The 27,698-nt window shown below is 44.2% G+C and overlaps 1 protein-coding gene and 1 non-coding gene across 2 annotated transcripts in view; both read right to left on the bottom strand.

Annotated features, from left to right (window-relative positions):
* Positions 1 to 27,698, bottom strand: part of LOC124798145 (cytochrome P450 6k1-like) — a 104,044-nt gene that overhangs the window by 12,392 nt on the left and 63,954 nt on the right. Inside the window, exons 5-7 of the mRNA XM_047261424.1 lie at positions 7,780 to 7,976; positions 5,570 to 5,791; positions 4,248 to 4,499 (exon numbers count right to left, since the gene is read on the bottom strand). Of these exons, the coding sequence (XP_047117380.1) occupies positions 4,248 to 4,499; positions 5,570 to 5,791; positions 7,780 to 7,976 (671 nt within the window). The remainder of the gene's footprint in view (positions 1 to 4,247; positions 4,500 to 5,569; positions 5,792 to 7,779; positions 7,977 to 27,698) is intronic.
* On the bottom strand, positions 10,111 to 10,185 carry Trnas-cga. The gene has a single exon. It is a non-coding gene; the product is annotated as a tRNA-Ser (tRNA).

Raw genomic sequence — 27,698 nt, 5'->3', positions numbered from 1 at the left:
ACAGTTTAGGCGTGCCAAGTTTGAGGTCCATCAGACTTATGACGCCGGCTGTAGGAATTTTTGAAGAATCTCACAGATCTATTGGTAGCAAAATTGTGTTAGTTTTCAAGATTCCTACGGGCAAATTTTAATAGATAGGAAGATGCGCTTTACACTGAAGCAAATGAAAGAGATATGTCTTTTTAGGAAGAATTGAGGGAGTCGGTAGCTGCACAAATGGGGCGGCAAGGAGAGGTTTGATTTTTCATTACGAGAATGCAGTGAAAATCAACAATCATTCTGTACGAAGTTCACTCCTGTTGTATGTATAAGACGCAGGAAATTTGTCATGCAATTTAAAAGTCAAGCAAGTCACCGACTTTACTCGGTATACACATGAGCAAATACACACTCAAACACTCTAATCTTGACATTTTTTTCTGGAAGGTACATTAAATTAAAAATGTCTCCCACACCTCATTCCGACCAATGTTTCCTGAAGGTTTTCCTTGGTTCTGAGGCAAATGCCAGAATGTGGAATCCCCTCTCAAATGATTCCCACTCGGACTGGGATTCCCCGTGCCCCACTGTCAACTCATCTGGGATTTGTTGCATAGTCTCTCATTCTTCAATGGATTATTGCCGAAACAACCCGGTTTACCTTTAAGGACAGGGAATGAAGAGTAATAAAAAAAGGATCGGGGTTACTTGGCTATGCAGCTGAGCCCAGTCAACGTCACTCAATTCTCTTATCTGCATAAGATGACAAAACTGTGGACATCGAATATTTTCGGATATGTAAGAAAATTGTGATAAAAATATGGCATGCGTTTTGGAGCCTCTTAAAGAGTGTCACTGTGCAGACTTTCAATAACTTGACTCTGGGAATTATGTTGATAAATTTAAACGTTGCGGTTTTATCCTACCATTATATCAAGTCACGACTTCAAATAATTTTAACAGACGTTTTCGTGTATGACACTCAGAACAATATCCTACACATCCTTGTGAGGTTACAGTGACATGTCATTTCCATGTCCACGTTGATATGAAAAAATAATCTTGTGTAAAACTTGAAGTTGAAGAAAAGCATAACTTATTGTACAAACAGTCGTAAATCATGCAGCTGGAATTTTGCAATTTATTGATGCAGCCCACATCTAAATCCAACATTTGGTTTGAGTGTAACGTAATTTTTAATCGAGCAGAACAGCAGAATTCGTTGAGGTTTGTGAAGCCATGTTTAGCCATTGTTATTTAAGGTCGCGGGAAAAGGGAGTCCACTAACGGTTGGAGAAAGCCGTGTCCCGAGTGAAGAGGGAGGCCTCGCAAACATTGTGGAGGGTTTGCGTAGGAATACTTCCATCTAAACTGAAAAGTAAGCGGCAGTTTGAGGGGAGAGGCACACCATGGAAACAGCAGAATGGACTCCTCCCTGTCCCTGCAGGGTGGAAAAAAATCAGACAGTAAAACTTCGCTTTGGTTGAGAAAGGTACATTCTAAATTCCTCGCAAGACTTGCTCTGCATGACTGTCAGCAGGACTCACTGTTGGTGCTAATAAAGGTGTCTAATTACAGATGTTACGAAGAGTCGGTGTGTGACGTCATGGGAGGGGGTGGGGGAGAATTTACAAATAGGAGTAGCGTTCCCTTGTTAGAAGCAGAGGGGGGTTTGCTACCATGTAGCTGGAGGCCGCTCAACCTGAGTCGCAACAAGCTTTGTGGGTAGTTCATCTGATCTTGCAAAATAAAATCATGTGCGATGCCATGGATGTTTGATGGATGAACGTTTTATTCTGAATGATGACAGTAACTACAGACTCAGACGTGGATAGATCAGAAGAAGAAAGCTTAGTTTGAATGGCACTGATAAGTAGGGCCTTGCTCACAATCTTGCTGTGTACGTTGCGGATGGTGTTATGATCGCGACTGAGTGCGTAAACGTAATACTGTCGAGTATGTTATAGTTAATGGTGTTTCACAATATCTTAAGGATCCTGGCGCTTGATGCATAAAGCCCTGGGTGGCAGTGTATTTTGTACAAGCACGACAGAAGATGTGTCTTAATGCTCACCCGCCGAATCATCTCCCTCTGCCGTCGCTAGTTCGTAGACTCCGTTGGTAAGGCGATGATTCGGAATTAGTAGCTTCCGTCAGGGCTTCCTGACTTCTATCTTCGATTTGAATGTCATACCAATGTAAGCCAGGGCCTCAGCAACATAGTCTCATTTTACCAGATCCGTCTTTTACTTCTTTTCTCGCCAACCAGCATCATCTAAGGCCTATCGTTTCTTTCAAAGTTGCTGCACGTGCCACCCACACGAGCGCAACTTGAGGATCTAGGAAGGCAGGCGGCAGAGTCTCTGGTGTGGGCCAACCAGCAGCTACAAACAGGTGGACCCACTTTAGGCTCTGAGCACTATGGGACTCAACTTCTGAGGTCATTAGTCCCCTAGAACTTAGAATTAGTTAAACCTAACTAACCTAAGGACATCACACACATCCATGTCCGAGGCAGGATTCAAACCTGCGACCGTAGCGGTCTCGCGGTTCCAGACTGCAGCGCCTAGAACCGCACGGCCACTTTGGCCGGCGACCCATTTTATGGTAGGGCTCTTTAGTGTAGGGCTCAGCCAGCCACCGCTGAGACTTTGTGTGTGCTGTGCTTCTCACCTAACTTGCGGAATTCAGACACAGCCGAATAAATTGCAACTCTTTCCATGCAACAAAAAGAGCGTGGCGCACTAACGTATTTCGGACGGTTACGATCGTGAGTGTTTCAGCGCGGGCAAACATTTTACGCACTTTTTTATTGCTTTCATTCTTCAAGAGACAAGATGTTAGGATTCGATAGCTCTGTACTGGGCTGTTCCATGTAAGAAGTGATCTTTTATTTCAAGAGTACTTCATTTAATGATAATAATCTGGGTCCCAAATTATAGCCCTACATTCAGCCCTATATATAAAACAGGGACACTTGCGCATTTTCTCATCATACATTACAACAAGTAAAGGTATTATTCTTAAAAGTACGTTTGTACGTCTTTGGTCAACGTTTACTATTAACATGCTATTTCTATCTGCGTATTACCCAGTCCCACATTATAGACTTCCATACCTGGGTCGGTAAAAACAGGACAATTGCAGGATCCATTTCTCGTCCATCTGTCCGACTTTAAGAAACTCTTTTTCTCAGAAAGTGGTTCATGTATCAGGTTGAAATTTATGTCTCCTACTAAGATCTAAGGTACCTTGTCGGTTTCAAAAGACTGAAGTTAAAATATGCCCTATTTATGTCGCATATTTTGACATATGCAAATTCATCCAGTAAAACCTATTTAGTAGTTCCCGTTCACCTAGAATAATGAAATTTGGCGAGAGGCAAGGTTTCACAGTATAAGTAAAGAAAAAAATTAGTACATTGTCATTTGTACTTATATCAGACAAATATGTAATTCTTTTGTCGTTTGTTATTAGAATTCACACATAAAATTAAAACTTTCTCGGAAGTCTTGGAATTCCCAGGACCAATATCTTGCCAGTATGAATGTAGTAACAGGCAAAACTGTTGAGATTCCCGATTGCCAGGCTGGACAACTGCCTATACGGATGATTACGTTCGTATGCGACCTTCAGAACTACTTGCACCTGACCAATTTTATGATACCCATAAGATTACACATGATCACTACCACTGGTACTAGTAAAGTGCTTCTAAGTTCAACTACAATAGCCTCTTCTTGCAGTCTGAGTGGATTCCAGGCAAACACCCCACGTTCCAAAAAGAACAACACTTAGGTCAACACTTAGTGACTATTGTCAATTTCTTTATCTTTAACAACTAATGCTATGAAATAATCACTTTTTTGTTCAAAAAGGTAGTAGAAGACATTACAAGTATTAAAAATTCTATTACTCTATGGAGAAGGGCAGCAAATAAGATGAATGCCGTAATGTATATCACATTGCATATACTGTATTGTGAACTTAACGTTTTATTTGTTTACCAGTTATCTTAATCCTATGTGGATGGATTCAAAGAGACCAATACAGATGCTTCATATGAGAAATTAGTAATTATTGTCTACTTATCTTTTATAAAAGTTCCAATAGGTCTAGCAAATGTCTACATCAACATGAATTTAAGAAAAGATTCTGGTTTCACGAAACTTCAAAGTACAGAGAGTGCATAACAGAGAGCGGATTACGAAGTATGGTGCCGTCGAAAACTAATACAGCTATTTCTTTAAAGTCAGGTAGATACCGACCTATACAATTGCGTGGTCCGTCTCCGAATGGTAGGTAGACGTAAGGCTGTCTCTGGGCCTTCTGTTGTTCGGAGAACCTCTCAGGGTCGAAGTGTTCAGGGTCCGGGTAGTACTTGGGATCACGATGGAGACCCAGCACCGAGATGGAGAGCGGGGTTCCTTTCTCCAGCACGACGTCGCTATCTGGAATCTTGTACTCCTTGTTGGGCTCCCGGTTCAAGAGAGGCACTGGTGGATACTTCCTCAGGGTCTCTGGAATGTTGTAAGACCAATGCTATTACATAGCTCACTGAAAAAAAAATAATCAGTGCCATTAGATCCCATATGGTAAAACAGACAGTGTATTTTAGGGCATTAAGAAATTTGTAGCAGTTATCAACTCTTTAAGGTAAGATTGTGGTCTGTCACATTTATTATTTGACTTCGACAAAATGAAGTCGTGCAAGAATGTCAAGAGATGAAGCCAGAAGAAATATACTTGGGGAATAACCACATATGTTAAGTCCCATAGTGCTCAGAGCCATTTGAACCATTTAACAACAAAATTTCGTCAGTCTTGTTCGTGGATGATAGTATGCATTAAAGACAACTTACAAACTTGAATAAAATACCAGGCATGTGTAATATGGAAATTAGATCAGTAAACCGAAAACAGTTGCTACAGATGGAAAATATTTACAGATGGCTAAAACAGAGGAAATAATACAACACGTAACTTCATCAGATGTTTGGACTGCAGTATGTCTACAGAGCTGACGTCGAATTTAATATCGAGAAGTATAATAAGACGAATGCATTAGTGGTCACTGTGGAATACGTATAGGGAAACATCTTAAAAACAAAAAGCAGAATACCATATCTAAATCTGCTTTGTTTTATGAAAAGGCAGTGACATTAAGACAAAAAAAGTAAGAGGAGCATACAAACAGCAGAAATTTTTGCTACAGACCAACCCAGAGTTTTTATGAGATCAAATTAGAAGTGAGAATATCTATACGGAACTTAATGTTCAAAAAATGGCTGATTAAGTACAGCACTATTAAAGCAGTGGTTCCTAGATTCACAACACGTACCGCAACACTTACTCCTGTGGGAAGCCCACTTTCATAAACCAAAATGAGAACTACGCACTATAATTCAGAACTTCTATTATATTCAGTAGCAAACTTTTAGCTAACCACAGAAGAACAAATTTAATTCAAGCAATGTTTTACTACAAAAGAACACAGCGTGGTGGAAAATCAGTAATATGGTTTATGGTAAACAATAAAATGAAAAATATTTACAAATACTGATTTGTTTTCAGAGATGAATTTACTTACCAGATACTACTTTGTCAAGGTAAGACATTTTGGAAAGCGCTTCATATGAAATCTCTCCGCCGTTCTCCTTAAGGATTGAATCTATTTCCTCTTGCAACTTCGTTTGAATGTGTAGGTTGAACGCCAATTCGTGGAGAGCAAAGCTCATAGTTGATGAAGATGTCTCGAAACCCGCTCCAAAGAAGATAAACGCCTGCGCCGCTACGTCGTCCATTGTGAATTCTGTAGGGATAAAATGATGTGATGAGTCAATGTGCATTTACTCAAGTGTGCAAAAGGACAGCATCAGATGAATGACTGCTAGGTTATGGGATATATTTTGCTGATGTATAAGTTCGTGGCGTTTATGTTATGCCTGCTGGTATTCCGGTTGCTATGGCTTATTAATCGATTATCATTTATTTGTAGTTCACTGTTGCTATGGCGGCCGGTGTGGCCGAGCGGTTCTAGGCGCTACTGTCTGGAACCGCGCGATCGCTACGGTCGCAGGTTCGAATCCTGTCTCGGGCATGATTGTGTGTGATGTCCTTAGGTTAGTTAGGTTTAAGACTTAAGTAGTTCTAAGTTCTAGGGGACTGATGACCTCAGAAGTTAAGTCCCGTACTGCTCAGACCCATTTGAACTGTTGCTATTTGAGTTTACATGTTATCATCAGGAGATACTCAGTGGAGCCATGGACACTAGCAAATGGAGTACCTAGTGGAGAAATCGGAATATTTCCGACATATTTTTCTGTTTGAGTTCAGCAGAGAGGTGACGGCAGCAGAGACAGCCATAAACATTTGCGCCGTGCATGAGGATAATACCGTTGGACAAATCACGGCAAGATAATGGTTTTCTTGTTTTAACGAGGATCGTTTTGGCATTAGTGACTTTCCATTTTGAGGAAGGCCTTCGGGAATTGATGAAGTTCGTTTTAACGCATTAATCAATAATGATTCCATATCAGTGTACTTCGGAACTGGCAAATATGATGAACTATGATTATTCCACCATGACACGACATTTATATGCATTGGGAAGGTTGAAAAATTGGATGTACGGGTACTGCATTCTCTAAGCCAAAATCATGAAAAATCAGTGGCTGGTCATGTGTACATCTCTGCTTGCTCACCATAAATTGGCTCGTGAACAACGCCAACCATTCCGTTACTGGTGACGAGAAATGGTGTGTTTACGCTAGCAAAAGGAAAAGAAAGGAATGGTTGAGATAAAAAAAAGCAGCAACTCGCCGTACAAAGACCTGTGTGCGTCCACAAAAGATAACGTTATGCGTCTGGTGGAATAGCAACGCTGTGCTGTATTACGAATTACTTCCCCGAGACGTAACCATCACTGCTGACATTTATTTTCGACATGTGAGACGTCTTGCAGACGCAGTCCGACAACGACAATCAGGAAGATTGTTTGAAGTGATGCTACTCCATGATAACGCCCTCCCGCACTCTGCTAGCTGACTCAATACTTACAGCAGTTGAGCTGGGCAGTTAGCACACATCTTATTTATCTGATCTTGCGCCTCATGTTTTCACATCTCTACCGAACGACCTTCAAGGAACTTCCTTCCCGTACGAAAATGAGCTCCGAACATTCACATGGAGTTTTTCGCCTCAAAACTACGTGATTTCTACAGTCGCAGAATCGAAAAAGTTACCACATTGTTGGAGGTCTGTTGTAAAAAGTGAAGGAGCAGATACTACTGATGACTAAAGGCTCTGCTATATGCATCTGTTGTGTTTATTAAACTTATGGAGAAACGCTACTAACTTATGCACAAACCTGATAAATACTTTGTACATCTCTTTGAATAAGTTAAAAATGAAAAAAGGATAGCTATCGTCTGGCAGAAAAAAAGTTACAGAGCTTTAAGGGTTGAAGTTACCCAGCAATTTAGATATGTTTAAACAAACAATCTATCGTAGTTCGTGGCAGTAGAAAATAAAAATTAAATTAACCCCACGTCCTTCAAAGAATTTATTTGGAAGCATATTTAGTACCAGACTTATAATACTGATTATCATCTTCCACAGACTTCATAGTTCCTTTACAGGCTGTAAGCGGATATGGATACAGTTGTTTACTGAATCTGAAGTTTGCTGTTATTATCTATCTTACAACGAATAGTGTTCAAGTTTTACACCCTATACCTGCCAGACATAGGCCAGGAAGAAATAATATGCAGTGCTTCTTACAAAAGACAAGACACATACCCATTTGCGAAACTTCTTTGCTAGTACTGTCTCCATTATCAATCTTTTCACCGTCGAGGTATCCTCTGTTCTTCAGTTGTATCAGAAGATCCATGAAATCTTTCCTAGTAATGTTATTTTTCTCCCTATAAGCAACTGTGTGCGCCACCATGTCACGAAAATATTTACAGACAGCAGCAGCTCTTTTATCTCCGACTCTGCAACAAAATGAAACTTAGTAATTAATAACACAAAATAACGAGGAACAGAACAGTTTAGGCATTGTGCAAAATGGGTATTTTATTCACAAGACTTTCAGTAAAAAGGAAGTGGAAACAATTATAGGGAAGGTGACGAAATTTTAGTTTTATTTTGTTGTATACATATTCCACAGGAAAACTCACGGAACATGTTAATAACGCTACAAATAACACACACTTTCTCAGTGAATGTATGGCTACAGCCTGACCATTTGCATAATTGTACTTTTACTTTAATCTTACTATACAATAAAATTTAATATAAGCAACTCAAAATATATCATCTATTTAAAAATTCATCTATGGAAGAGAAAGTATTTTAGTTTATTTTTCAAAATCTTCCACTGCGTGTCAGCATCTTATATTCATGAGGGAGGTGGTAAAATATGTTTACAATTGCATGCTTTCTTCCTCTCTGTGCAAGAATACGGCTACACTGTGGATAGAAGCCAGTTTTGATCCTAGTGTTATGTCTACGGATGCTTCTGTTATTTTCAAACTGTAAATTGTTCTCCAAAATAAGAGTATGTGCACCGTGATGCTGTTATTATGAAGCCTAGTTTCTCAAAAAGTTAAATTACGTAAGGTTTGACGATGGACACCTGATATTACCATAATAGGTCTTTTCTCCACAGTGAATACTCCGTGTCTGAGTTTGGAATTGCAACAGAAAATTACTGTACAGGTGAGTACTTCACAGAATAATGTAGATAGGGAGGTAAAAGATGACACAGATGCTTGAAAAAATATGCAATTTTATTCCACCAAAAACTGGACAAAATAACCATCACATGGCGCTTCAAGCAATTCAAACGCAAATGTTACCGTAACTATTTGTATTTAGCAAAGACAGTGTTCTCTATAACAAATGCTAAACATGTTGGTTGTCCTTCATCAACAATACCTGTAGTCAAGCAAACAACACTGCACCGCATATCAGTAGATGAGGTAAGAAATAGCTGTTGGATGTTGCCTTTTAGCATATCTAATGAGGTCGGATGATCGCGGTTATAGCCACGGCCTATATGCCGTATATTGGCGCTCTATCGGGGAAAATAGGACGAATATTGAGGAAACACCGAGTAGGAACTGTCTTTTGCCCACCAAAGAAAACGCGAGCATTATTGGGAAGTGTCAAAGACGATCTCGGTTTGCGGAAGGCCGACATATTACGTGTCAATATGGGAAGACTTATATTGGACAGACAGTGCGCTCCATCGAAGATCATTGCCGAGAGCATCAGAGGCACACTCGACTTGGGTACCCCAACAAACCGTGGTCGCATAGGACTGTTTGTCCGAAAATCACGAAATGGACTACCAACATACCAGGGTCTTGGCACAGACATCTAAACACTGGGACAGCGTCGTTAGGGAGGCTATCGAAATTCGTTCCAGGGACAGACTCATCAACTGAGATTGCGGCTACAACCTCATCAGGGCACTGAGTCTAATCAAAAAGACCCTCAGCAAAGGAAACGAACGGGCGATTAGGTCGGACGAGGCAATTACACCGACGCCTTCACAGATGCCGACGCCAGCGTCTCACCGCCCGTTGACGCGCGGGCGCGGACCGCGGAGAGCACGCCTCGCGAGTGGAGGGGATTTAAGACGGCCGCCCGCCCTCAGGAGCCAGGTCGTCAGCGCACCTGACGATGGCGACATGTCTGATCGCCGAAATATTGCGCAGGTAGGGCACTATGGACCTGCAGCACACCTGTGGACTGTACGAGCAGGAAGAGAGATGGATTGCGGGTCATGAATGCTGAGTCCAGCGACCTGGCTGTGTGAGTGGTTCTGGGAAGCAAGGCTTTATGGATTGAACCTGCAGAGGGACTTCGTGCCTTGGCACTCCCCTCTTTCTACTGAGGGTCAGAGCAGGAGGGCACCAGTTCACCAAACATTTTACCTGGGCCAGGTGACAGTCCATTGGAGGAAAGTGAGTGCAGCAACCCATCTAAGAGAGACTGCTGCAGTCTGAGCTTTTGTGCAAATGTATAAAGACATGTCCGAAAGAACAGATACCATAATGAGATTTTCACTCAGCAGCGGAGTGTGCGTTGATATGAAACTTCCTGGCTGATTAAAACTGTGTGCCGGACCGAGACTCGAACTCGGGACCTTTGCCTTTCGGGGGCAAGTGCTCTACCAACTGAGCTACCCAAGCACGACTGACGCCCCCTCCTCACAGCTTTACTTCCGCCAGTACCTCGTCTCCTACTTTCCAAACTTCACAGAAGCACCTGCGAACCTTGCAGAACTAGCACTCCTGGAAGAAAGGATATGGCGGAGACATGGCTTAGCCACAACCTGGGGGATGCTTCCAAAATGAGATTTTCACTCTGCAGCGGAGTGTGGGCTGATGTGATACCATCTTCATATAGTTAAGGCTAAGCGGCCATTGACCTTCTTCTTCTATGTGGATGCACATGTATTGCCCGAACTCTTACGGGACTCAATAAAATTGTCTGCCATGAGTAGTGAGTGTAATGGATAGGGGCACTACAAATGCAGTATGTGGGCATTAAGCTGGGAATGAGTGTGCAAGGGACGAGTCCCTGAAGTCGCACTATCCTCTGTACCCTTGATGGCTCAAATGGATAGAGCATCTGCCATATAAGCAGGAGATTCTGGGTTCGAGTCTTGGTTGGGGCACACATTTTAAACTGTCCCCATTGATGTTTGTCAACACCTGTCGGCAGCGTAGGGTCTTTATTTAATTATCATTTCATTTTGTGCAGTGGTGGGAAGATCATAAAACTCTGAGCATTCTCATGTTAGAAGCTGGACTGATATGGACAGAGCAGCTGGAGCACATGTTTAGAGGAGGCAAGACGTAGCTCCCCAGAAGTCGGGAGGTCGCCAGGTTCTTTTACCGAACGGCAAAAACAAAAATTTCATGTCCATGAGTGTTTGGGAAACTTAACAGTGTTCTTTCAGAAACTGGAAATGATTGGCCTGGAAAGATCAGATATCTCGGTAAGTGAGGGACTGTGGTCTCATCTAGGCAGACACCTCCCTAGTTTAAAATCTTGTTTTTTCAGACAAGAGAGATTTCGAGTCGCTGATGGGTCCTCTCAGGATAATCAGGCCAACAGAACAGTCCAGAGGGGAGATTCAATGAGTAGGGGACAGTTCATTTGGTTTGTGCAATGTGGAGGTGTTTTCGTTTTTGCTAATTCGGTTCCTGTAGTGAGGCTCGGTGGAAAGTTGTTGTGATTCTTCTGCCTTCTACATCTTCTGGTCCACCCCTGATTGAATACTTCAGGTCTTCCCCTAGTGGGCGAGACTTGTGGTCTGTAACTTGCGGTTGGCTAAGAGCCACTGGCAGTTTCCAACTGTACTGACAGTGGAACTGCGTATCATCTCGGACATATGGTGTGTCGTGAGGATGGTTTATTCGTCCTGAGTCGGCTGTCTGACGTCTGACAATTCCAGCACTCACCGTACTGCCTGTGAGTCAAATTGGCTTGACCAGAACAGCGAATGGGCCACATCACATTGAAATCTGCCGGGATTTCAGGGCTCTGGTAGGGAAGTTCCTAATAATCAGAACGCCAGTCTGTGTAGACTCGTTATAGCATTCCAGGCGCTGCAGTGCTCTGCTTCTTCATCTACATCTACATTTATACTCCGCAAGCCACCCAACGGTGTGTGGCGGAGGGCACTTTACGTGCCACTGTCATTACCTCCCTTTTCTGTTCCAGTCGCGTATGGTTCGCGGGAAGAACGACTGTCTGAAAGCCTCCGTGCGCGCTCGAATCTCTCTAATTTTACATTCGAGATCTCCTCGGGAGGTATAAGTAGGGGGAAGCAATATATTCGATACCTCGTCCAGAAACGCACCCTCTCGAAACCTGGCGAGCAAGCTACACCGCGATGCAGAGCGCCTCTCTTGCAGAGTCTGCCACTTGAGTTTGCTAAACATCTCCGTAACGCTATCACGGTTACCAAATAACCCTGAGTCGAAACGCGCCGCTCTTCTTTGGATCTTCTCTATCTCCTCCGTCAACCCGATCTGGTACGGATCCCACACTGATGAACAATACTCAAGTATCGGTCGAACGAGTGTTTTGTAAGCCACCTCCTTTGTTGATGGACTACATTTTCGAAGGACTCGTCCAATGAATCTCAACCTAGTACCCGCCTTACCAACAATTAATTTTATATGATCATTCCACTTCAAATCGTTCCGCACGCATACTCCCAGATATTTTACAGAAGTAACTGCTACCAGTGTTTGTTCCGCTATCATATAATCATACAATAAAGGATCCTTCTTTCTATGTATTCGCAATACATTACATTTGTCTATGTTATGGGTCAGTTGCCACTCCCTGCACCAAGTGCCTATCTGCTGCAGATCTTCCTGCATTTGGCTACAATTTTCTAATGGTGCAACTTCTCTGTATACTACAGCATCATCTGCGAAAAGCCGCATGGAACTTCCGACACTATCTACTAGGTCATTTATATATATTGTGAAAAGTAATGGTCCCATAACACTCCCCTGTGGCACGCCAGAGGTTACTTTAAAGTCTGTAGACGTCTCTCCATTGATAACAACATGCTGTGTTCTGTTTGCTAATAGCTCTTCAATCCAGCCACACAGCTGGTCTAATATTCCGTAGGCTCTTACTTTGTTTATCAGGCGACAGTGCGGAACTGTATCGAACGCCTTCCGGAAGTCAAGGAAAATGGCATCTACCTGGGAGCCTGTATCTAATATTTTCTGGGTCTCATGAACAAATAAGGCGAGTTGGGTCTCACACGATCGCTGTTTCCGGAATCCATGTTGATTCCTACAGAGTAGAGTCTGGGTTTCCAAAAACGACATGATACTCGAGCAAAAAACATGTTCTAAAATTCTACAACAGATCGACGTCAGAGATATAGGTCTATAGTTTTGCGCATCTGCTCGACGACCCTTCTTGAAGCCTGGGACTACCTGTGCTCTTTTCCAATCATTTGGAATCTTCCGTTCCTCTAGAGACTTGCGGTACACGGCTGTTAGAAGGGGGGCAAGTTCTTTCGCGTACTCTGTGTAGAAACTAATTGGTATACCGTCAGGTCCAGTGGTTTTTCCTCTGTTGAGTGATTCCAGTTGCTTTTCTATTCCTTGGACACTTATTTCGATGTCAGCCATTTTTTCGTTTGTGCGAGGATTTAGAGAAGGAACTGCAGTGCGGTCTTCCTCTGTGAAACAGCTTTGGAAAAAGGTGTTTAGTATTTCAGCTTTACGCGTGTCATCCTCTGTTTCAATGCCATCATCATCCCGGAGTGTCTGGATATGCTGTTTCGAGCCACTTACTGATTTAACGTAAGACCAGAACTTCCTAGGATTTTCTGTCAAGTCGGTACATAGAATTTTACTTTCGAATTCACTGAACGCTTCACGCATAGCCCTCCTTACGCTAAGTTTGACATCGTTTAGGTTCTGTTTGTCTGAGAGGTTTTGGCTGCGTTTAAACTTGTAGTGAAGCTCTTTTTGCTTTCGCAGTAGTTTCCTAACTTTGTTGTTGAACCACGGTGGGTTTTTCCCGTCCCTCACAGTTTTACTCGGCACGTGCCTGTCTAAAACGCATTTTACAATTGCCTTAAACTTTTTCCATAAACACTCAACATTGTCAGTGTCGGAACAGAAATTTTCGTTTTGATCTGTTAGGTAGTCTGAAATCTGCCTTCTATTGCTCTTGCTAAACAGATAAACCTTCCTCCATTTTTTTAATATTCCCATTAACTTCCATATTCAGGGATGCTGCAACGACCTTATGATCACTGATTCCCTGTTCTGCACTTACAGAGTCGAAAAGTTCGGGTCTGTTTGTTATCAGTAGGTCCAAGATGTTATCTCCACGAGTCGGTTCACTGTTTAATTGCTCGAGGTAATTTTCGGATAGTGCACTCAGTATAATGTCACTCGATGCTCTGTCCCTACCACCCGTCCTAAACATCTGAGTGTCCCAGTCTATATTTGGTAAATTGAAATCTCCACCTAAGACCATAATATGCTGAGAAAATTTGTGTGCAATGTATTCCAAATTTTCTCTCAGTTGTTCTGCCGCTAATGCTGCTGAGTCGGGAGGTCGGTAAAAGGAGTCAATTATTAACCTAGCTCGGTTGTTGAGTGTAACCTCCAACCATAATATTTCACAGGAACTATCCACTTCTACTTCACTACAGGATAATCTACTACTAACAGCGACAAACGCGCCACCACCTGTTGCATGCAATCTATCGTTTCTAAACACCGTCTGTGCCTTTGTAAAAATTTCGGCTGAATTTATCTCTGGCTTCAGCCAGCTTTCTGTACCTATAACGATTTCAGCTTCGGTGCTTTCTATCAGCGCTTGAAGTTCCGGTGCTTTACCAATGCAGCTTCGACAGTTTACACTTACAATACCGATTGCTGCTTGGTCCCCGCATGTCCTGACTTGGCCCCGCACCCTTTGAGGCTGTTGCCCTTTCTGTACTTGCCCGAGGCCATCTAACCTAAAAAACCGCCCAGTCCACGCCACACAACCCCTGCTACCCGTGTAGCCGCTTCCTGCGTGTAGTGGACTCCTGACCAATCCAGCGGTTCAAAAAATGGTTCAAATGGCTCTGAGCACTATGGGACTCAACTGCTGTGGTCATCAGTCCCCTAGAACTCAGAACTACTTAAACCTAACTAACCTAAGGACATCACATACACCCATACCCGAGGCAAGATTCGAACCTGCGACCGTAGCAACAGCGCGGCTCCGGACTGGAGCGCCTAGAATTGCACGGCCACCGCGGCCGGCCCAATCCAGCGGAACCCGAAACCCCACCACCCTACGGCGCAAGTCGAGGAATCTGCAGCCCACACGGTCGCAGAACCGTTTCAGCCTCTGATTCAGACCCTCCACTCGGCTCTGTACCAAAGGTCAGCAGTCAGTCCTGTCGACGATGCTGCAGATGGTGAGCTCTGCTTTCATCCCGCTAGCGAGACTGGCAGTCTTCACCAAATCAGATAGCCGCCGGAAGCCAGAGAGGATTTCCTCCAATCCATAGCGACACACATCATTGGTGCCGAGATGAGCGACCACCTGCAGATGGGTGCACCCTGTCCCATCATGGCATCCGGAAGGACCCTTTCCACATCTGGAATGGCTCCCCCGGTATGCACACGGAGTGCACATTGGTTTTCTTCCCCTCTCTTGCTGCCATATCCCTAAGGCGCCCCATTACGCGCCTGACGTTGGAGCTCCCGACTACCAGTAAGCCCACCCTCTGCGACTGCCCGGATCTTGCAGACTGAGGATCAACCTCTGGAAAGGGACAAGCAGCCATCTCCGGCCGAACATCAGTATCAGCCGGAGACAGAGTCTGAAACCGGTTCGTCAGACAAACTGGAGAGGCCTTCCGTTCAGCCCTCCGGAATGTCTTTGGCCCCCCGCCACACCTTGAGACGACCTCCCACTCTACCACAAGTGAGGGATCAGCCTCAATGTGGGCATTATCCCGGGCAGCCACAGTCGTAGTCCGATCGGGGGATGCGTGGGACGAGCTGGCCGTCCCCGACAAACCCCCATCCGGACCACCACAGTGATGCCCATTGGCAACAGCCTCAAGCTGTGTGACTGAAGCCAACACTGCCTGAAGCTGGAAGCGAAGGGATGCCAACTCAGCTTGCATCCGAATACAGCACTTGCAGTCCCTATCCATGCTAAAAACTGTTGTGCAAAGAACGTCTGAATTAATCTACAGAGAACACAAACAAATCGACACAAAATTTAAACGGTTATTAAAATACAAGACTGCCTAGTAAATGCAGTAATGCTGCTACTTGCGCACTGCTGACACACTGCTTGGCGGCGGAAGGAGACTACGCGATTTTACACTATTCAGGTACTAAAGCGCGATGCTACAACTCTCAAATACTATAATACGCCCGAAATTTATGAATTAAACAATGCAAGTACCAAAAACACGCAAAGAAATTAAGGATTAAATTATGTAACAAATGAGTGAGTGAGGAGTATACGACTTTCTGCTGGCAGTTGCTTATCCAACGGCGGCAGGGAGCACACTGGCTGTGACCAACCGACACTGGCCGTTCAAAACAAAAACAGAAGACAGACGACTACGCGAATTTACACTATTCAGGTACTAAAGCGCGATGCTACAACTCTCAAATACTATAATACGCCCGAAATTTATGAATTAAACAATACAAGTACCAAAAATACGCAAAGAAATTAAGAATTAAACTATGTAACAAGTGAGTGAGCTAGGAGTATACGACTTTCTGCTGGCAGCTGCTTATCCAACGGCGGCAGGGAGCACACTGGCTTGCCCATAGCTCGTCGTTTTCTCCTGCCCCCTGAATCAAGGTGAAAGCGTAAAGTATTGCTGCACTGCCATATGGTTGTTAAATGACATTCACAGCTCTCTGTTCTCTGGTGAACCATAGTTTGTGATGTGCTTGGTCTTAGTTGACTCCATCTGAATAGAACTGGACCTTACAGTGCATTTATGTAGACAAAGTGACACTGAATTGTAAAAGGGATGAATGCAGGGGAGAATTTGTATACCTTCCACATCAATAAATGCTTTGCCAGCCAAGCACCATTCCATTTCTGATTTGGGTTTGTCACTTTTTTTTTGTAAGATTTATCAGCTCATTGTAGTTATAAAAGAATTAATAAAACTTGTCAGTATTTTTGTAAACTTAAATACACCACTCTTCTCAATATTCACTGTTTTTATTTAATGTGGTGATACACAGTTACCTCAGCAATTCAATGTTCAGTCTATGTAACTTACTTAATTTGATTATTAATTTGAGCTCTGAAAGTGACTGCAAACATAGGCAACATAAGCGCCACGAGTAAATTCACTGATTTCATATATAAAATATGGGAGTAACTCATGATTTATGTAAAGAAAATAACATTTAGCGTCACTCAGACATATAATTATGATTAAAGCAAGCAACAGGTTGCATTAGATAAAACATATAAAACGGTGTTTAATTTTCTGCTCACACTCTACATGACTACGTTTTCCACTGTTCAGCTAATTATTGTTTAAATGTTTCATTACATTCAATCAACAAACATATCGCGAGGCCACCATTCTCATATGTGGCCACATCAATTATTCAAATATTCTTTGGAATTTACCTTTAAAATATTTGGTTTAGCTTTTATTATTATACTGTGGAATTTTATTCACTCATTCCATATATTTTCAGTTATTTTATTTTATTATATGTACTTACATATTCGTTAATTTATTATATCTGCTAGTTAGATTTCATAAATACACTAACTGAAAAAAATAGTGAAGCATCCAGAAGACACCATTGGATGTCAATGTAACTTCATACAAATACACACTATCGGCCGGTATGTAAATGATTATAGTCGCGGTTCTCTGTGGTAAGTAGAATGGCCACCAAAATGCACTAGTGTGGCTCACGTTTAGTGTTGTGAGTAGGCTTGGGAGGATATAAAACAGGCGTGAACATAGTCAGATACTGAGTCATCACTTTTAAAGGACTCGAAGATGCCATGTACTCATGTGAGACAGCGTTATCATCTCTGACAGTATGAAAGGTCCTCATATTGGACCTCCTTTTGGCTTGCTGGTCGAATTGTGCGACGTCAAGACATGGGGGGATTCAGGTGCGACAGAAGCCTAGTGTTGACTGCATGGGAACCTGAGGGCCAACATATCGCTCTTCAAGGTTCTGGTCGACCATACCTGTGCACCACAAACGAGGATAGTTGTATTGAGTACAGCTACGTCCGGAATATGTACAGACATGGATTTGGGGAATTATTGTAAATTTCGCGCAATTAGTATTTAAGAGGCCGATTATCACATCGGATGCAGGCACGGGCGATGTTGATATTTAACATACAATTATGTGAGGCAGGTTTACAACACCACTCGCAACCCAGAAGGCATGGCCTGTCAGGCGCTGTGTTAAGTAATCAGGGCAGCACAGGCACTGAAATGCTGTGAAGAACCCATACATTGCGTTTACAACAGCTCTTAGTGACCTGCGTGTAAGGGCCAAAGCAGGCTGAGGAAAACTGACATAACTACACAATTGGCCATTAAAATTGCTACACCACGAAGATGACGTGCTACAGACGCGAAATTTAACCGACAGGAAGAAGATGCTGTGATATGCAAATCATTAGCTTTTCAGAGCATTCACACAAGGTTGGCGCTCGTGGCGACACCTACAACGTGCTGACTTGAGGAAAGATTCCAACCGATTTCTCATACACAAACAGTAGTTGACCGGCGTTGCCTTGTGAAACGTAGTTGTGATGCCTCGTGTAAGTAGGAGAAATGCGTACTGTCACGTTTCCGACTTTGATAGAGGTCGGATTGTAGCCTATCGCGATTGCGGTTTATCGTACCGCGACATTGCTGCTCGCGTTGGTTGAGATCCAATGACTGTTAGCACAATATGGAATCGGTGGGTTCAGGAGGGTAATACGGAACGCCGTGCTGGATCCCAACGGCCTCGTATCACTAGCAGTCGAGATGACAGATATCTTATCCGCATGGCTGTAGCGGATCGTGCAGCCACGTCTCGATGCCTGAGTCAACAGACGGGGACGTTTGCAAGACAACAACCACCTGCACGCACAGTTCGACGACGTTTGCAGCAGCATGCACTATCAGCTCGGAGACCATGGCTGCGGTTATCCTTGACGCTGCATCACAGACAGGAACGCCTACGATGGTGTACTCAACGACGAACCTGGGTGCACGAATAGCAAAACGTCATTTTTTCGGATGAATCCAGGTTCTGTTTACAGCATCATGATGATCGCATCCGTGTTTGGCGACATCGCGGTGAACGCACATTGGAAGCGTATATTCGTCATCGCCATACTGGCGTATCACCCGGCGTGATGGTATGGGGTGCCATTGGTTACACGTCTCGGTCACCTTTTGTTCGCACTGAAGGCGCTTTGAACAGTGGACGTTACATTTCAGATGTGTTATGACCCGCGGCTCTAGCATTCATTCGATCCCTGTGAAACCCTACATTTCAGCAGGATAATGCACGACCGCATGTTGCAGGTCCTGTACGGGCCTTTCTGGATACAGAAAATGTTCGACTGCTTCCCTGGCCAGCACATTCTCCAGATCTCTCACCAACTGAAAACGTCTGGTCAATGGTGGCCGAGCAACTGGCTCGTCACAATACGCCAGTCACTACTCTTGATGAACTGTGGTATCCTGTTGAAGCTGCATGGGCAGCTGTACCTGTACACGCCATGCAAGCTCTGTTTGACTCAATGCCCAGGCGTATCATGGCCGTTATTACGGCCAGAGGTGGTTGTTCTGGGTAATGATTTCTCAGGATCTGTGCACCCAAATTGCGTGAAAATGTAATCACATGTCAGTTGTAGTATAATATATTTGTCCAATGAATACCCGTTTATCATCTGCATTTCTTCTCGGTGTAGTAATTTTAATGGCCAGTAGTGTATTAAAGAGCACTCCAGTTGTCCCCTACAGAGGACCTACGTCAGAAGCGTAGGGAAACGATTTATAAAAAAGCAATCCTGGAGGCTCAAATCAGGTAGTCATGTCGCTATTCTGTCGCGTCTACAACTGGGGAGAACGGCGGTTGTTTAAGTTGTAGGGCCGGCCGAAGTGGCCGTGCGGTTAAAGGCGCTGCAGTCTGGAACCCCAAGGCCGCTACGGTCGCAGGTTCGAATCCTGCCTCGGGCATGAATGTTTGTGATGTCCTTAGGTTAGTTAGGTTTAACTAGTTCTAAGTTCTAGGGGACTGATGACCTCAGCAGTTGAGTCCCATAGTGCTCAGAGCCATTTGAACCATTTTTTAAGTTGTAGGACAACCACAACAACTTCTGCTGATGGATATTGGCAGCCAACTGGTCCTCTGATTTACCACCAATCTCCGCCGAATGGACACGCCATAGGTCTGGTGGGGTGGGCTGCACTTTGGAGCTGCACTAGTGTGAGGAGTGAGATGGCTGCTGGCCTCCACTCTCTTGGTTGTCATCGTCTGGCAGACTGCAAGCTGCCATCCGCAAGGGCAAGGCCGTGGTACAGACACGGGGCCTACCAGTTGTATGTGGTTACTGAAAAAGCTGAAGCTGCACTGGGTGGACAGCCAGAACTGATAAGGCTCACTACAACGACGGCGGACGGCTGTTTCCCTCGGGCACCCTACTTGGGATCTACTAGTTGCGCTTGAGGGAGCAGTCAGTTGTACCCCGGGCTGCTGGCACAACTGGCTACTCAGCTGTGGTGTGAGTGGAAGCCCTAAGTCTGCAAGGGTGGCCGACCGGACCCCAATGCAGCAGGTTCCAGCGCTGCCATTGGCACCTTCACCAGGATCAGCGAAAGGTCGCCTGTGTACCTTCGATGCGTTAAAGTTAACGATACACTCGCCAGTGTTTCTCTGCACACTTCAGTGTGAGTCACCACTCTCTGCCGAACCATACCTCTTGGTTGTTCTGACATATTACAACCCCTGAGCTTGGGGGGTTGTAACAATTGGGCGTCAGGAAGTGGTTGTGTCGGAAAGTGTTCGCCCACATCCAACTCTACAGTTTGGTGGGAGAGTTAGATTTGGTGAGCGGTGAGTGAGGCAGTGGCAATTGAAATAGGTTGAGTGGTACCAGTTCAGCACAATGTGGTGTGGTGAGTTTAAGGTTTATTTATATTATTTTGGATGTTTGTGGTCTTTGTCAGATTTAGTTGTGTGAGCTAGGGTACAGGATCTTCCGAGTTACTTTTGTGAAGCCATAGAACCTGTGGACTTTGCTTCAAATGGTTCAAATGGCTCTGAGCACTATGTGACATAACGTCTGAGGTCATCAGTCGCCTAGAACTTAGAACTAATTAAACCTAACTAACCTAAGGACATCACACACATCCACGCCCGAGGCAGGATTCGAACCTGCGACCGTAGCGGTCTCTCGGCTCCAGACTGTAGCGCCTAGAACCGCACAGCCATTCCGGCCGGCTACCAGTGGATTTGTTTATCGGTAATGGTGGACAAGATAATTTAGTGCCAATGAGGTGTTCATTTTACAGTTTGTCACGGCATATGTCGCCATTTACCAGAACTGCAGCAGCTGTTTGTTCCATATGTAGGCATAAAAGTCATCAGTCTAGTAGTTGTACTGACTGTAGATGGGCGACGATCCGATGGAGGAACTAATTTGTGTTTACATCTTTTGTGTTGGTTTAAATGGGAGTTTGTGTTTCGTCTTTTTTTTAAAAAATGAGTTGAATTAAGGTGGAAGTAGAGAACACAATTTTGTGTTAGCAGAAGAGCCAACACCGTTTTACGAATGGAGGCCGAAATGCACGCGTTTTAGCTCACGCAGGCTGGCGTGAAGAGGGAAGAACTATACTAACGTGAGGTCTGGAACATGACAAGGAATGAGAATTCAGAAAGCGGACGTAATTAGTTTAATACTTAACTTTAATCCATTAATGATGAACGTCGCTCTTGACGGTACATGATTCACAATATTATCTGTTCAGCATACATTCATAGTAACTGAATATCGCGCCTTGCTAAGTCGTAGCAAATGACGTAGCTGAAGGCTAGCTAAACTGTCGTCTCTGCAAATGAGAGCGTATGTAGACAGTGAACCATCGCTAGCAAAGTCGGCTGTTCAACTGGGACGAGTGCTAGGGAGTCTCTCTAGACTAGACCTGCCGTGTGGCGGCGCTCGGTCTGCAATCACTGATAGTGGCGACACGCGGGTCCGACGTATACTAACGGACCGCGGTCGATTTAAAGGCTACCACCTAGCAAGTGTGGTGTCTGGCGGTGACTCCACACACAAAATGGTTGAAACACATGCCACTACCTCAGATGCAGTTGGTGCTTTATCTCGGCAAATGGTATCGTTAAAAAAGTAGTTTGAGGGCATGAAGCAGAGAAACGGTCGAATAAGTCTGGGCTGAGTGTGCCTTCTGTTCCATATGACCCGACAGTGGTAACGTTGATTAATCCCTTCTCGGGCAAGGCAACGGAGGACGTGACAGTTTCTATTAAGGATGTTAGCGACGTTGCGGAAGCACATGGGTGGCCAGGTGAGGTAACCTAGTGTGTTGCCAATATGCGTTTGGCGGGGGACGTCAATGCTTATGTTGTCTACCACGAGACATTCAGTAAAACACGCATGTTTCAGGAGTGGGCCACTGGACTGTGCCAGTGATACTAAAACCAGAACAGTGTGCGAGTCTTTCGGGAGAAATTAAGTACGTCATCGATGCTGCGCAAAGAGTATGTGGAAGCGTTCTCGGATAGAATCTGTAAGCTAAATGCAAAGACACAAGTACAGACCCAGAATGCAGTTACAGGAGGTAGAGCGATGGATGTTTTTTGTTTGGTATTCCCACTGAAATTTCACGAAGGGTACGGATGAAGAACCCAGAGGACCTGGAGTCTGCTCTTAGGATTGCAACACTTATAGAGGAGGTGGATATGCCCAAAAAGCAGAGAATGGACCTGCGCATGTACGCTTCTGAAGTCTAGTGTTGTAGACGTGGTGGGGAGGGGCATGTAAGGAAGTAGTGTAAACAACGAAAATGCTAGGAAGGTTGCCCAGAAAGTAATGCATTGCATTTTTTCTTCAACAATTCTATATTGAACATAATGAGAATTATACACACGAAAGAATGGTGTTTTATCTACACACCCTTTTTTTCCACTTAATCTCCATCCCGTTCTATGGCCTTCCTCCACCGCGAAACAAGGGCGTGTATGCCCTGTCGGTACCAATCTTTGTCCTGGTGGTGGAGCCTGTGCTTCACCGTGTGAATTATCTCCACGTCGACCTCAAAATGTCTTCCACGAATGGTATCCTTTAATAGCCCAAATAAGTGGAAGGCCGATGGGGCTAGGTCAGGGCTGTGGGGTGAATGGGGTAACAATGTCCAGTCTTGTTTTGTGATGTGTTCAGCAGTCCTCAGACTTGAGTGGGGCCGAGTGTTATCGCGTTGCAACAAAACATCTTCTGGGTTGCTGTGGCGCTGAAGTCGTTGGAAGCGCATCTTGAGTTTTGTTAAAGCGGTGAGCCCCTTCTTGCACACATTTGAGAATCCAAGAATGCGGATAACTGCATTCACACTTCCTTTTCTGATTGACAGATGCAGCGTCAACTGCCGAATCGTAATGAGTCTGTCGTCGCGAATGACAATATCAGCTCGCTGCAACATGTCAGGTGTAACAGCCTTGGATGGTCTCCCCGACCGCTGCAAATCTTGGAGCTCCGCCGAAGCGCCTTCTGGTGACATCACCCTCCGTGCCCAGCGACTAACTGTACTTCTGTCGACGGCAGATGCTCCATAGACATTGGACAAGTATTTGTGAATATTCCCCACAGTTTCTTTCTCTGCAGTGAGAAATTCAATGACAGCATGTTGCTTGTAACGTACACCTATTTTTTTATTTAGTGTATCAGGGAGTATTTTTTATTGCCACAGAGATATTATTTTTTCCCGGTGTTTTTAGTTTTTCATGTCGTTATTACTAATATTGTGTTTAGTGGATTGTGAGTTCTCGGGAAGAGGGAGGGAGTGATAGAGTAATTTGTGATTTGTCCACATGGTAAAGTACAGTCTTGCATGCGGACATGTGAAGCGAGTTTGTTCGTGGGCGAAGTAAACGGGACGAGTTGTGGGAAGGAGCTTCTGCCAGCCTGAACACACTTCCAGAGGGTGGGTAGTCAATGGTCATTCACCGTATTTACGCCAGAAACTGTATGATTGAATTGCTATGAAGAAGACAGACCGGTAGGGTTGAAAAAACTCGAGCTTCATGAAAGCGGAATTATCGTTAATGGCACGACTTGTGAGGTAGTCGGGACGGATTTTCGTCTTCTGTCTACATTTACAGGCTCAATTGTTATGACATTGTCGCTGAATACATTGTATTTTGCAGAAGGACCTCTGAGAGTATTACACATTCAAAATTAAACTTATTTAAATGACACCTCAATCCAGAGCTTTTGCAGTCCTTGGACAGATTAATAGAGTGCCAGTAATGGGAAATTTCGACGGAGCAAATATGGCGGCATGTATACGATTTCCGGGAATAACAGGAGCTCACCTGTTGTGGCGTGTTTCTAGCAGGCTTCTGCGTATTGTATTTCTGGGTAAGATGCAAGAGGGCACAGGTTGTGGACATAGCAACACACCAATTACCAATAGAATAGTTGACGACCATTAGTCGCAGAAGCAATTAATTTTAAGCTCTTAATTAGTATTTAAGAGTATGGTAAGAGGTACATGGTAATAATAAAATGTGAGTGGAAGTCCCGTATATTGAATTCTGGGGTTTGTCCTCAACCTGTAAATTATTAAAGGTACTTGAGTGGGAGTATGATGTTTAAGATTCGGGAGGAATCTTCCCGGAAGGCAGGAGGTACGCTACACCACTAATAAGTACAGGCGAGGATTTGGGGAATTCTTCTAAATTTCGCCCAGTATGGCTCGAAGGTAATAGCTGAGGGGCTGATAGTCGCATTGAATGGCAGGCACAGGCGATCTTGATATTTAGCAAGCGATTCAGCAAGGCAGGTTTAAGCAACAGCGAGGAAGCATGGCCTGGCGGGCACTGTATACAAGTATGATAAAGTAATCAGGGCAGCAAAGGACACTGATGTGCTGTGAAGAACCCAGATACAACAGTACCTAGTGTTCTGCGTGTAGAGCCCGAAGCGGTGCCGGCTTCCGTGACCGAGCGGTTCTAGGCGCTTCAGTCCGGAACCGCGCGACTGCTACGGTCGCCGGTTCCAATCCTGCCTCGGGCATGGATGTGTGTGATCTCCTTAAGTTAGTTAGGTTTAAGTAGTTCTAAGTTCTAGGGGACTGATGACCCCAGATGTTAAGTCCCATGGTGCTCAGAGCCATTCAGAGCCGAAGCGGACTGAAGAAAGCTGACGTTGTAATTATAAAGAGCACACCATTTGTCCTCTCCAAAGGAACTATGTCAGATGCGTAGGAATATGACGTTTAAAACAGTGAGCCCGGAAGCTCAAATCAGGCAGTTGTGTCGCCATTTTGTCTGCATCTAGAACCAAAGATAATGACGACGACCTCTGGTGATGGACATCAGTGACCAACCGGCCCTCTGTAACTACTGCCACGATCATGCCATAGCTGTGGTGGGGCAGGCTTTACCTTGGAGCTACACTGGCGCGAGGAGCGAGAGGGCTGCTGGCCTCTGCTCTCCGGGTGACAACGTTCAGCGGACTTAGCTGCCATCTCAGGGGAGAGGTCGGGATGTAACATCGCTGCCTGGTTGCAGAACTATATGTGGTCACCGACTTATCTGCCCTGGGAGGACGGCCAGAGCTCACTACAATGACAGACAAAGGCTGTTTCCCTTTGGTGCTCTACGTGGGGTCGACAAGTTGCGCTTGAGGGACCAGTCAGCTGTGTCATGGGCTACCAGCATAGCCAGTACACACAGAAACCACTTCGCCGTAGCGGCAGTGGCAGCACTACGTCTACAAGGCTGGGTGGCTGGATGCAGAAGATCCCGGAATTAGCATTGGTATTGGTGCACGCACGCACGCTGTGTGCCGCCTTCACTAGGATCAGCGAAAGGTGACCTGTGTACTTGAGTGCAATAAAGTTAATGACAAACTTCCATTGTTTCTCTGCACACTTTGGTGTGAGTCACCCCTCTCCCCAAACCATACATTTCGGTCGTTCTGACATATTACAACCCCTGAGCTCGTGCAGTTGTAACAATACCAAGCACTTCATAACCCCTTCACATCTATGCATGTCATGTGAGAAGAAGTAATGGAGTACGTGCAGTTGTGGTGTGTTGGGGCTTATGGGCGCTCAACATCAAGGTCATCAGCGCCCTGACACACATTAAAAGGAACAAATGTGGACTGACCTTGAAAGGGTACAGTACCGCCTGACATTGAAAATACAGTAGGTACAACATACTTCATTATTCTTGTCTGAACAACATATTTTTTCTAATAATAACTCAATTTCAATTAATACAGCGAAGCCGGATACCAGTATGGGAAAGAATGACAATTTATTTATTTAATTGATCACATGTGCTCTCCCACAAAATAAATCCCTACATCCAGTTTGGTGAGACCTGTGAAATGAATGAATGTATGGTCGTCTGCTAACCGCTGATAGTGAATGTGAATATATGATCATCTTTGAGACGATCCTTTGGCCACCTTTGGTGGGACCAGAGAGATGAAATTTACCTGAGCTTTGAGCGCCTGAAATGTGGCTGACCAATACGGTAGCAAGGTACTCCCCCACTTCAGCAAAGGTGCGAGAGGACCTGGAGAACGGCCATGTTTCGGCTCTCTGCCGCTGGATCTTGTGCTGTTAAGACCTGTTTTAGTTGTGCTACGTAATGACAAAAGAGTGGAGACATGGTATGCATGTGGAATATTTAAGAGCAGTTTGAAATAATAATTTCTCTATTTCAGGAACTTTTGTGGGGAGAATTAAATGTCAGGCAGGTAATATTAATGGGATTGTAGTAATCTTTGGAAGTGACCAATGGTCACAATGAAACCACGTGTAGCAATAAGTTGAAATACTTCCATGTGCTTAAGTTATGCTGAATTACTAGCGTGTGTACAATAAGTTGAAATATTTAAGAAATAGTGTGTGTACTTTAAGTTGAAATATTTAAGAAATGGCGTGTGCAGGACTTGAAATTAGAGACGAGTACTTCCACGTGGTGAGTACTGTGTGAGTCTCAATCTGTGTATGAGACAAAGGATAAAGAGAAGTACTCGTCCATGGTAGCAGTTGAGGACTCGCGTGTATGATGAATATGTTCTTAATATTACTTTGCGTGATATGATTCCGTGTGATGCTAGATTCAAACTCTGAGAGAGAAGCAAGGTGAGTCAGCCGTCTATCCAGCAACGCCACTTGGCTTGCATTGCACAGGAAGACGTGCATATATCTCCAGAGTTCATAGTAGGAAAGTAGAATTACAAAGTGGGGCAGTGTCGTGTGAAACTGGGATAAATACTAATTGAAGTGGGAAAGCTGAAAGTGATAGTGTTGTGACTATTTATTGTATTGTATTCCATGTTGTAGTGTGGTGTATGTCATGTAATTTGGGTATGTGTGGTATGCATGGGAGAGTAGCAAGGTAGTTTCAAAAGATTAGTGGGTTATGCTTGTTTCTTCGGTACCGCTCGGTCTGGAGGAAAGTTTCGTGATGATGATTGTGAGAGTCGAAGTGTGAGGTATAATAAAAGATCCACCATCCTATACAGAAAGTGCACAGTAGTGTTAAATAATTACGAGACCATAAAGTAGAGAATCACCAATGTAAAGCCATACCCACTGGGCGGAATTTCTCATGTGTTATTGTTGTAGGTTATAGAATTTGTGTGTTTAGGTTATAGAATTTATGGGAATAAATAAGATAGTGAAAAGAAAAAGATTGGTGGACTTTTCCTTCGAATTGTATGTTGTCATGATGTCCCGAATTTACAATGTGTGCACCATTCATATTCAGTGCGGTGGCCACGTGTTGATAAAAGCCGTTAAATAAAAGACAAAAAGAAAATGTGGTATTGCCAGTGCGTAGTGAACAGTCAGGGTTCTGTAAATTACTGATAGTCAGCAGTGCGTTTCCGTTGCGTATTATTCATACAGGAGGATAATTTGTAACTTA

This window comes from Schistocerca piceifrons, chromosome 5 (genome assembly GCF_021461385.2).
Source record: "Schistocerca piceifrons isolate TAMUIC-IGC-003096 chromosome 5, iqSchPice1.1, whole genome shotgun sequence".
Classification (NCBI taxonomy): domain Eukaryota; kingdom Metazoa; phylum Arthropoda; class Insecta; order Orthoptera; family Acrididae; genus Schistocerca; species Schistocerca piceifrons.
This window is presented reverse-complemented; position numbering and strand designations above follow the sequence as displayed.